Genomic DNA, 12,472 nt, shown 5'->3' with positions numbered 1-12,472 from the left:
ATCTGCGTGTATGGCAAGGTGTGCTTGTGGGACTCGCCCTATGCGCACACACACACATATACCCTCCCACTACTGGCCCTGGAATACTGGTGTGGCCCTGTGCTCCCATAGTCCAGCGATGCAGCCTGGGGCCACATGGTGCTGGAGCAGGCGTGCAGGGAAGCAGTGAAAGTCGGGGCAGGCAGAGGCTTCCAGTTGGGGGCTGGGGCCCAGCTGGCCTTTTGTTGGCTCCTGGTAGCTCCCCCTGGCTCCTACTGCCCCTGACTCATGTCATCTTTGACAGGCAGCCACGAGCAGATTAATATTAATTTTCTAATTTTTTTAGGGGCCCCGCAGGCCAGACAGAATGGCCTGGCAGGCCGCATCTGGCCTGCAGGCTGTATTTTGTCCACCCCTGAGATACAGCTTAACTACGTATATTTGTAACAAACATGTATTAAATGAAAACTTCCAATGGCCTTTACTTTTTTTCTCTTTTTCTTTTACACGTTGGGCCAAAGTCTGCTCTCGGTTTACTGGAGCACATCTAGGTGTAGCAGTGTTATTATGCATTGTTTAAATACATTGTTTATAAAAAAAATGATTCTGCAATTAATCTAGAATCCTCTTTCTCCTTATGGCAGAGCACAACTAAAGACATTTTAAGATTTGAAAAAGTATTTTCTTGTTAAACATTTTCATGTAGAGTGTGAAATTCACTGGTGGTGTAGGTAGGTATAAGCACATTTATTTAGTAGGAGCTATGTTCTAGTATGTAGAGATGTACATGTTGCCTATTCTCCCAGATACCAGTAGCTTAATAAAAATTAAATTAAAACAGTTAAATACATTTAAGTCGAACAATTTACAAATATCTCTTTTCTGGGATTTCTGAAGTGAACTAACAATGTTAGGATTTTTCAGTCTCTCAGGTAAATCCTACCATCCATTATATTAATAAGTTATCCTGCAGAGTGCTTTGAAGAGTAACAAAACATATATCTACAGCAGGAGCCAATACTCACTCATCAAATCTCTGAATGTGGTTTTGTCATGGGTCATCAAATTATCCATAATTGCTCTCCAACTAAAAGGCAATGATTGTAGGTCATTAGAAAAGGATGCCATTTTAATTTTTATCAGAAGAGTTTTCTTCTCTTAAGTAAATTGCAAAATATATACAGCGCCAAGTTTCCTAATGGCCCCAACCTGACCTACATCTATACATATATACACACAAATTTGCATGTGTAAACTAACTGCAATATGCAATTTTCAGTATTCTCTCTTATTCATGCCAATGATAAATACATTAACATGTACTCAATTTATGCATATAGATAAAGCTCGAGTATATGATTTTTTTCATGTGACCATGCAAGTTGTTACATCATAATTTGTATGCCCCCGTGAACAGCATAATTTTTTTGGAAAAGCGGGCATACTACATGTAAAACTACAAGCCAAACATATCATGACATACAAGCTAGAAAAACTCTTACTGATTAACACAAGAAGCATCCATTTGGAAGAAGCTGGAATCCATGAAAAGATCAAATGCTTCTTTTTTCCATGCTCTCCTTGTATACTGATACCCACTAAGACTGCTCAGCAACTGAACACAAGCTCGATAGCTAGATGCATTATGAGCACTGGAAGGAGAAAGCAATTCAACATGAAATCATTTAAATCACTGCTTAACAGAAGTTATGAACACTTGTGCAAACTGCTGCTAAAGTTTTAAAATATCAAATAAAAATCACTGTCAGACATGCTACAGAACCACTACCTACCTTTTGTTTAACCATACTGGTTAACCATACTCTTTAGCAACCAGAGTTTGAAAAACTGTGAAAGATTTGTGCTAGGATCCTGAATTTTATTCATGTCTCTGAGATGGGAATGCAGGATTGTGGTTAGACAGACCCAAAGCACACATCAGATTTGCTTCAGAGCACAATATGGTTAAGTGAAGAAGACTTGGGGCTGCCTTATCTGAGACTTGGATTCTATTCCAAACTATGTCTGAAGTGCCTATAAAGTATTTGTCAAGGATGGCAGCTAATACTTCAGTATCTTTGGAAGCTGGGGTATGAGGCCCTGATCAAGAAGGGCTGTGAAATGCATGGACATAAAAACAGCAGCCAGAAAGATGAGATCTGACCTGCTGGCTCACAGCTCAACCTATTTATTTCAAATGATTTGTTGAAGGGACTGTTCTCCCTCAGATGGATTCTGGGAACCAACCAAGGTTGAAGAGCTGGTTCTATCAAAACTGAATACTCACAGCATAAGAATATCCATTTTTTTAATATCAAATTCCATAACACAATACAGAAAAGACATCAACACTAAACAGTAGAGATAAGGCATATAAAGCAAATTATTAAAATTTATAAAATATATATTTATCTAAGGGCATGACAATCTTATCAATGTCTGAAAGCCATTTAATCTTAAATTTCAGGCTTAAAGTCTGAAAAACCTCTAACAGTTGGCTAACTTGTTAGGGAAAGGTCCTTCTTACCTAGGTTTCAAAAGTGCTAACAAAGTGCATTTAAAGTAGGCAGTTCAGCAAGAACTGCAATTCTAGGTTAAACAGCAAAAATCCCAAAGTAGACCTGTTTTTTTTCACTCTATTGCTTACTAAAAAGCTTAATAAATAAAGTAAAAATATATATACCATATATTTGCTTGAATATAAGACAAAAAATTTTTCCCCAATCAGCATGGGGAAAAAAACCTCCTTGGCTTACATTCACATAGTCACATACAAGGAAATTTCATTATATACAGTACTAGCCAACTGCCCGTCAAAAATGTCGGGGGGGGTGGGGTTGGAGTCCCATGCTCCCTGTCCCCACGCCCCCCTTCCGCCCCATTCAGGCTGGCTCCCCCCTTCCCTCCTGCTGTTCGGGATCTGGGCCCTTTCCCCACCTCCCTGCTGCAGCTGCAGGGAGAGGAGTGGGCCTGGGCCCAATGCAGGGGTGGACTGGGCCCGAGGGTGTGGAGAAGCCGGGCCGTGGCAGCGGAGGAGAGGGTGGGGGAGCAGCAGGCCTAGTCCAACCCAGTGGCGGTGGGGGGACAGGAGGAGTGGGCTCAGGGCTGATGCGGGGGCTGGGGGAGAGGTGGGCCCAGGCCGAAGGCAGGGAGGAGGCCTGCTCCTCCCCTCCCCCAACCACTGCTGCATCCCCCCAACCGCTGCGTTGGGCCTGCTCCCCTCTCCCACGTCAGGCCTGGGCCCGCTACTCCCCTTCCCCCACTGCCGCGGCACACCTGCTCCCACCTGTCTGTCTGCCCACCACACTTTATTTGCACTCTGACTGGCTGACAGAAACAACCAACCAATAAGAGTGCGAGTACAGAGTTAGGACAGGAGGTGGTGGTGTGGTGTAGCACCGCCATGACAGTGGGGACACAGTGGACAGAGTGGGGGGCCCCTCATCTCCGCTGCCCTACTCTCCTACTCCCTAGAGGCAGTGGTAATGGAGCAGACAGGCCCTTGCTCCTTGGAGGTGGCAGTGGCGGTGTCGGGGGGGGAGGGAGGGAGCAGGGTTGAGACACCGTGGGGAGAAGGCGAGGACAGCACCCCCCTCTGCTCTCTGCGCTGCTCCCTCCCAATGCAGGGATGATGAGGGGGGCGCACCAGGCTCAGCCCAGCTCCGAAATGGAGGTGGTGGGGAGCGACTTGGTTTGGCTCCGAAATGGTGGCGGGGATAGTGGGGGGGGGGGGGGGGGGGGCTTGTCTGGCGCTGGCCCCACAGTGGTGGCGGGGAGGGTGCTGGGCCCAGTCTGGTCCCAAAATGGAGGGTATGGGGGGGGTGCACTGGGCCCTGCAATGATGACAGGGAGCGTTGGGGGCCAGGCCCGGCCTGCCACACAGTGGGGGAAAAGGGAGCACCCCTCCTCTGCTCTGGAGGAGGCGGTGGTGGTGGTGGTACAAGGGACAGGAACGGGGGGTTGGGGCCGCCATGGCGAGATGTGGGACAGGGAAGCAGCCCTGAACCCAAACTGCTGGGGGGAAACAGGGTCGGGCCCACATTGGGGGGTGGGGGGCAGACAAGGAGAGCGGGGTGCAGGGCCGGACACTGGGCTCTGTTCCTGCCGGCCCCCCGGGTAGGGGTGGGGGGAGTGGGCCCCAGCCCTGAAGCGGTGGGGGCGAAGGTGGAGGGAGTGAGCCTGGCCCCAGGCCTCTACCCCCACCTCTCCCAGCAGGCAACAGAGCAGATGGGCCAGTGGCACTGGCCCTGCCCCCCACTGTTACCAGCACCGCTGGCACTAGCCCCCTGACCCTGCAGGCAGCGATGAAGCGGATGCAAGGCCAGCAGTGCTGGCCCCGTCCCCCCTGCTCCCAACAGGCTGCAATAATGGAGAGGATGGGGGGGGAATTCCAGCGCCACTGGCCAGGACCCCTGGTATTGCAGGCTGTGGCGAAGTGGACTAGAGGGCGGTGCCAGCAGATGAAGGTCGGGGAGGCAGCACAGCCCTAAAGCAGTGGGGTGGGAGAGGGAGAGTGGGCCTGGCCTCAAACATTGCAGGGGCAGGGCCAGATGCAGGCTGCTGTCCCCAGCTGCCCTCCCCACCATCATTTTTGACAGGCATTTGGCTAGTATACAGGTACTCCTCACTTAATGACCGAGTTCCGTTCCTGCGACTCAGTCGTTAAGCGAATTGGTCGATAAGCGAGGAGCCGGGCCGTGAGCGCGGGAGCTGTCTGCCCCGTGGTGCTGAACCTGCGGTGCGCTGTTTCCACAATACAGGTACTCCTCACTTAATGACCTCCTGCTCGGAGAGCTGGTCGTAAGTCCGCGCGGTCATTAAATGAGGAGTACCTGTATCATAAAACTGCTGTCAAAACCAGCATGTGCTCAGTAACGGAAACCAACTTTAAGTTGATTAAATGTAGCCAGCATTGAACACGACTACAAAACACATAGCCCATATTGCACAAACATACCTATGGACCTTCCTACAACAAGGACAGAACAGCACAGCCCACGTGAATAAATTCTGTAGTAGTGCCCATTGAGCACAGTCCCGTCCCCCCCAGGCCCTGACTCTTTTTTAAGTCATAGTGAGCCACTACACTGCATACGTTTTGACTTCCTCTTCACTCCCACAACTGAGCTGTGGCTTTCTTTTCCAGTTCCAATCATTCCTGTTTCTTTACAGGCCATGTCTGGCAAACATTGCCAAATGGGGCCCCAAACAGTTCACCATGAATCCCTCTGCCATCCCCTCTCTCAGCTTGTTGCAAATGATTAGTGTGGCTCTGCCCTCCAGAAGATGGAGTCAAACCAGGTTGCCTTGTCTGCATATAGATTTCTGGAGGGTCCCAGGATTAATGACAAGAACACCTGGTTCCAGTGTCATGAGTGGGGGGCTAATTAGCACATTGGTCTCTTGTGGAGGGTATTTGGAGTACACACACACTGAGCAGTGCTGAGCTATGCAGTCACCATGGCTTGAAATGCTGTTGACTGTCTGGGATCCAGCCCAATGGAAAATCATGAGCCTTGTAGCTTTGAACTAATATTATGCATAGTATGTACAACATAGAAGTACATACTAAGTACAAACCAAAGTGCTACTTGAAAGTGTGTTTATGGAGCACCTGGGCTAAAGCTTGCACCAGTTTCAAAAAAGATAAAATGCTTCAATTCTGAATGAACAAAGTCTATGGGTACCTGTAATAATTCACCTATATGCAAATTATAACAGGTCTGTTTATTTCAAAGTCAGCGTTTTCAAAACTTGCCCCTCAGTTCCATGCGCTCATGGAGAGCAGGATCTGACACTAAGGGGGGCGGAGGGGGAGAGGGGAGCGGCTGCAAGGCGAATAAGTTGTGGGGGAGAGGAAGGGGGCCACCTGACCTTCCAGTTTTATTTTCTCTGCTGTAGCAGTGGGAGTAAATTCTATACCTGGAGAACTATAACAAATTTATACATTTTCCATTTATAGAATCTAATTATGTGGTGTTGTCTTATATTCAGGGTAACCTACTTGAGTAAATAAGGTAAATGCATTCTTAATGGGTACTACTATAGCTATCATTCATATGCCAATTCTTATATATATTCTTTATCTCGTCAAAAGTTAGCCTTATCCGACATCAAACCACTACACGTACCTTGTAACTTCTACCCTAGGTTTTTCAATCCAGCTTGCTTGATTTTTCTAAACTGGTTCACACCTTGTGACATTCTCTAGCCTGAGCATTACTTTGCCTGTTCTTCTCTTAGTCTGATAACTGTCAAGCAAATACAAATAACCCTGTACTATCATATCCTTAAAGAGCTCAAGGCTTATAGTCTACAGGAGTCAGACAGTCAGGCACACTCCTTTTTCTGCTGGGAAATTTCTGTCTGCAAAGTGCAATGGCATAGGGAGCCTGATGTGACTGAAATGTCACACATCCAGCAAATTCCAGTAGGCTTTAGAGACCCGGTTCTTCAAAATTGTAATGATACCTGTGATTGCGGAGGTAGGGTACCACATAATGCATTATATTTACAAGTAAAGGAATAACTCTCTCTTTCTCATCACTGTAGAAAACCATATCCAAAAGATGAGCCAGAACCTAGGAAGGAAAAAAAAAAGAAAGAACACTTAGTTTTACCAAAGTGTGACTCCCAACACAAGATTTATTTATACAGCAGCTTTCATGTAATATGTCTATCAATAAAATAGTGCTCCAAATCCCATCTATGATGAATAATTACCATAGGAAATAAGAAATAATCTCTTTGTACATTCTCTTTAATAAAGTGAATTTGGTGTGTGTTCATCCTACAACTTAATCTATGCATACAGTGCAGCACAGAAAGCTTTTGTATAGTTTCTTGCCAAAGAAGAGCAGTTTATAGGGCAAGTCTCCACGTTCAGTAGCATGTTTGCCCAAACAGATAAAAATAGCATGAACTATACAAGCATTCATTCATATTTAAAACTGAGGTGATTATATCCCATAAAATATACAGGTTCAAAAACCCAAATGATAAATATTTATTACATATTTAAAAATAAATTAATAAAACCCATGAACTCTTAGCCAAGACTACATATTACTCCAGGGCTGTCCAGCTGGTTGCCTGAGGGTCATATGCAGCTCACAAGGGGTTATATTATGGCCACTGTTCCCCCAATCCCTTGGGTTGTGATAGCAATCAAGGCCTCTGGGGTCCCCCTCCCTTCTCCAGCTGCTGTTTCTTGCTCCTGCCCCAGGAGATGGGGAAGTGTGGGGGGTGGCAGGGAAGTGGAGGCTGAGTTTGGGGCATGTGGTGCAGCAGCTGGGGAGAGGGGTGCCTGTGTAGGTGTGCAGTGCAGCACGGCAGAGAGGGGGGAAGGAGCCTGCACAGGCTTGTGGTGCAACAGCAGGGAAGCAGGGAGCATGAGGGCACATGGTGCAATGGTGAGGAAAGAGGTCTGCACAGATGTGCAGTGCCGCAGCAAGGGGAGAAGTAGCAGGGGCGGGGGGTGGCAGGGACATCTGAATGGCCCTCACTGTTGCAGCCTCTGTCCACTTAGAAATTGTACTTCCCTATATTATATTATACGTCTTACAAAACAGCAAAATATTGCTAGAAACTCATGAATGATATGTCTACATACCAAACACCCATGTCCCTTACCTCATATACTCCAAAAAACCCTGATCCAAGACACCGAACCTTATAACATGTCAGGAGCTACAAAGATCAACACTGAAGCACATGACACCCAGGCAATGGCTACAGTCATCTTACTTTATTTTACTTGCATTTGTGGAAGGGGAAAAAAAAAAAAAATCAGCTAAAATGCCCATCACAAACTGCTACAAATTAACACAAGCATGCAAGTGAAGATCATGGCAGGTAATCAGGTCTCCTTTAGGCATCTGTCAGTAGGCACCATCCCTGAACCAAAGAGCTTTCTGATCACCTGGCCCCTGTATTTTTTCAGAACAGTGAGATTGGTTCAGGTTTTTGGGCATTATAACAACCCACTTAATAAATAAACGAGGTTCACCTCTCACATTATATGTACATTTCACATTTTTTTCCACCAGATGTATTAATTAGCATTTCTGCAAGGTAAGTTTCACATTTAGGTGCATGTTTCTAAATGCTATAGGTCCTTTTGTAATACAGTACCAATATTTCAGGATTTAGTACACTGGAAAACATTTACCTCAGAAAGTAAGGTTAATGCGTGGACGCTATATACAGATGGAGTTATGTTTGAAGTTTCCAGAACTGGTGATAACATATCTAAATTAAAAAGGGACAGCAAGAAATAATTAATTTTGGAAACTATTTCTATCAGCATCTATGAAAAGCATTTTAAAGCAAATATTTTCAACGACATAAAAGTGGACTATTTACTTTTTCCCTGTACATTACATATAACAGAGTTCAATATACCACACAAGTTCAAATGTATTTAGTAAATTCACACACTGCAAAGCTATAATTTTCAGTAACATAAAGGCAATTGAACTAATTAAATCCATTATTTGAATAAATTCCGTATAAACCACCTTCAACGTCAGATTCCAAGTTGCTTCCATCAACCATAATCTTGGGGGAAGGTTTAACCTCTAGGTTTCGTCTTAGCCAAGTAGTCTGTTCTAAGGAAGAACCAGCAATTGCACCAATGGCATCCACTATTTTGTGAGTTACATCCTGGAGGAAAACAAAAAAACAAAGCTTAAAAAAATCCTCCAAAAAACCCTTGTGTAAAATGGTGTTTCTACTTTTCTGAGACATTTATGTTTTCTAGACAGAGATCCATTAGTTCAGTAGCAAGAAAGAAAAGATATTAAATGGAGTTGCATAATGCCTTTTCTATGTACTTCCCTTATATTTTACCAATTACAAATATTTCTTGAAGGACAAGGTGCAGTTCTTTGCATCAAAACAATGGACTACTTAAGGAGTTAAGCAGAGTTAGAAGGATAGGAAAAACCTTAAGGAAAGTAGGCTAGAGCTTTAAATATACAATAAATTCACTTAAGATACTTTTAAGAAGTACAGCAAGAATATGCACATCTGACTGCACACAGAATGGAAAGCTGATTAGTATTAGTGTCATACAAAAGTGTACAGAAGTTAGAGAAAAATGTAAGTTGAATATAAATTTTGGATTCAATGCTGTTATAAATACAAACTTGGATTAGTGTTTTATATATGAGTACCTCAAGCAAGACATGTAAGGTACGTTCTGTACATAGGATTGTTTGGCTTTATTTGGAATACTCTATACTGGATTCTAAAACTCTTAAAAGTAGACAGATGATCAGAAAGGCCAGAGGACAGGAATAGAAATTATAAGAATTTGGAAAATAAAAAATTCCTCTGTAAAATTAAGAGGAATGGGCAAGGTTCTATCTGGAGAAGAGATGCCAGAGAGAAGCTGTGGACAGTCATAACATTTATCTTGCAGCATGTAGCTTAAAAGGTCAATAAAAATGAACAGACAGACAATGCACAGCACAATTATGCTGCAACTCAATGCAACTTGCATAAAAAATGACTGGAGCTGATGAAATAAGGGTAACTGACACACTTCAAAGTGAAATACTTCAGATTATGCCTGTCCTATCCACCCATGCATAGAAAAAAGCTGGCCAGCTGAAAAGCATCCTGTGCTTAAGCTTCTCCTTCTGCCAGTAAGGTTCTGCAGTTTCCAGGCTGGAAGACTGCAGAAAATGTGGCTGAAAAATGCTAGAATCTCTGATCTCCAACCCCTTGCAATGGGATGGTACCACAGAATCTAGCAAACTCTGAGATGTATTTGGTGGGACAGCACTGTATATTTGTATATTATTAATGAGGTAGCAAATAAAAGTGTTACAAAAATCTGCTGTCATCTGAAATGTTTACAGGAAGGAATATCAACAGTGAGAACAGAACAAATAATTATTTCACTCACTTTTTTTGTAAGTTAACGGTAAACAATAGAAAAAACTGCAAAAGTAAATAGAAGGCATTAACAATAAAATCAGTTGCCTAAAGCTATTTTATTGCTGAACAGGAAGAACCATTTAGACTATACTACACTCTTAAAACAGCCAGTTGCTGAACTATATTTTCAATGCTAATTTTATACAAGAACATTTTCTCACCTGAAGGTCTCTTTGATCTTTCTTATTCTCCAGACTGGGGTTTTTCATAATAAACTCATTTAGAACACTAAAAGAAAATATATGAAAAAATACTGGCAATAATCTTAAAATAAAATAACATCAGTTTAAAAATATTAGGCCAAAATCCATGAAAGATTCATATGCACAGTACAAATTTAGTGACATTTTAGCTGTTTCCTTTAGTTTGCTAAAATTCCAGAAAACATATTTCCATGTCTGATATGTATTTTATTTGTAGCACTATACCTTGTTTACTTAATATTTTATGGAGTACCTGTTAACACTATCATATATCCAAAACATAATAATTACAATATTTTTAAAACAAATTTATTAGCGACTACAAATCTGGTTTAATATCCCACATTAGTATTACTACAATTTCCAAAGACTGAGGTTTGATGTTGAAAACACACGCCTGAATTTTACATTTTATTTCTGATGTTCAGCAAACTATTTGTATGCCGATAATTATAATTCCTATTTTATGGGAAACAAAGACATAATATATACAAAAAAACAACATAAGCGTGATTTACAAAAGGCACGAATAGAAGAACAAATTATACAGAGTAAAAAGGTGGGGAGATCATTACCCTGAGTCAGCTGCTTCATGGAAACTGTTTGTTTGTCCACTCTGAACGTGTAGTAAGTGGAAGTTAACTATGAAAACTTTGCCCTATTTTATTTATGTTGACCCAGTTTAGCTTTCATTTACTTCAGGACAGAAGACAATACTGAGCAATTACTGTTTCCAGTTACCACTGCTCACTTGTGGTAAATCTTAACCCCTTCCTTTGGTATATAATTTGTTTATTTGTCCATACCCTTAGTACATTTAGAAGATTAAAGCAGTATTTAGGTTGTGTGATTGATTAAATCAAAAGTTTCGAATACTTTATTTTACAATGATTTATATGTATAGTTTCTAATGAAATTAACTGCTCACCCAAGTATGAGAAACTGCCCCGGTGCTGGAAGACCAAGCTGTATAGAGTCCTTCAGAAGAAGTAATAGTGATGCCCAGCTATCCACTAAATTGGACACTGGTATCCTGCAAGATGAAATTAAAGTGAAAAAAAAATCACATTAAGGCTCTCAGGGTGCCTGTAGACTTGCTGGGATGTTGCTCTGACGTGCTGTAATTACAGCATGCCAGACTCAATTAACTGAGTCTGCTGGAGTGTGCCAACTAGTGCACTTCAGCAGCCCCTGCAGCTCATGTATTCAGTGACCCCACACTTCAAAATATGGTCGGGGTGCTTTAACTAAAGCTTGAACAAGCTTTAAAACTCCTCCACTGTCATTTTGAAGCATAGGACACAATACACGAGACACAGTGGGCACTTTAATTAGAGTGGATCTTAGAGCTGCTCCAATTAAAAAGGCCCCCTGCAACCCCAAAGTACATGTAAAGACACCCTTATTTCCTAAGTTCTCTTTTTAGTATTATGTCTTTCCTGTCTAAATGTGTCAATTAAATTACTGTTTGTGCAGAGGATCAAAATTTAGTTCTCATTTTTCTCACTTGATTTACAGACCAAGAGGAAGTGGTACACCATGGACATAATGCACTGGACTCTGGAAGGAAGGAAAAGAACAGTGCATTCAAAAAATATTCTGCCTGGCCTATAACTGGAGGAATACCTACGACATTTGCAGTAACTGAATTCATCCTTCCTCAACTGGATGGTGGTCAGCTGTAGGGCCTCTCAAGTTAGATGAAGGAACATGGTAAAGGCACAACTGGGGAATGGAGAAAATACTCTTCTCTCCAACAATTAATATAATTAAAAAAAAATTTTTTTTAATAATTATTCACAGGCTCAACATATACAATTTTCAGTTTATAGTGTTATACCAAAAGGATGCAAATTTATTTGAAGGATTTATAATGTCCAGATTCTCTTTTCATAGATTCTTAGGGGCTGGAAGGTACCTCACAGATCATTGGGTCCAGCGTCCTGCTCTAGGCAGGAAGACAACTGGGGTCAAGTGACCCCAGCGAGGTGAATGCCCAGTCTCTTCAAAACCACCAGGGTGAATGACTGCACCACCTCTGGAGTGAGTTTATTCCACAGTCTGGACACCCTGACTGTAAAGGAGTTTTTCCTGGTATTAAGCCTGAAGTGGCTTTCCCAGAGCTTGTATCCATTGGTCCTGGTCTTCCCCAGGGGTGCCCTAGTGAACGGTTCTTCCCTGAGCTCCTGATGCACTCCTCTGATATAGCAGTAAGCCGCTATATCAAGTCCCCTCTCAACCTTCTCTTCTTTAGACTAAAGAGGCCCAGGTTCTTCAGCCTTTCCTCGTATGGCTTGCCTTGCAAGTCCTTGATCATATGGTTAGCTTTTTTCTGGACCCTCTCA

At 42.9% G+C, this 12,472-nt stretch overlaps 1 protein-coding gene across 6 annotated transcripts in view; it reads right to left on the bottom strand.

The window, feature by feature from the left end:
* The window catches only part of DOP1A (DOP1 leucine zipper like protein A), a 107,692-nt gene that overhangs the window by 20,236 nt on the left and 74,984 nt on the right, over positions 1 to 12,472 (bottom strand). For all 6 annotated transcript variants that reach the window (XM_019496821.2, XM_019496824.2, XM_059731579.1 and 3 more), the window contains 7 exons: positions 11,056 to 11,160; positions 10,086 to 10,152; positions 8,499 to 8,643; positions 8,150 to 8,229; positions 6,451 to 6,560; positions 1,482 to 1,631; positions 1,005 to 1,066 (listed from right to left, as the gene is read on the bottom strand). In XM_019496821.2, coding sequence (XP_019352366.1) covers positions 1,005 to 1,066; positions 1,482 to 1,631; positions 6,451 to 6,560; positions 8,150 to 8,229; positions 8,499 to 8,643; positions 10,086 to 10,152; positions 11,056 to 11,160 — 719 coding nt within the window. The remainder of the gene's footprint in view (positions 1 to 1,004; positions 1,067 to 1,481; positions 1,632 to 6,450; positions 6,561 to 8,149; positions 8,230 to 8,498; positions 8,644 to 10,085; positions 10,153 to 11,055; positions 11,161 to 12,472) is intronic.

The sequence above is a fragment of the Alligator mississippiensis genome, chromosome 1 (assembly GCF_030867095.1).
Source record: "Alligator mississippiensis isolate rAllMis1 chromosome 1, rAllMis1, whole genome shotgun sequence".
NCBI lineage: Eukaryota > Metazoa > Chordata > Crocodylia > Alligatoridae > Alligator > Alligator mississippiensis.
This window is presented reverse-complemented; position numbering and strand designations above follow the sequence as displayed.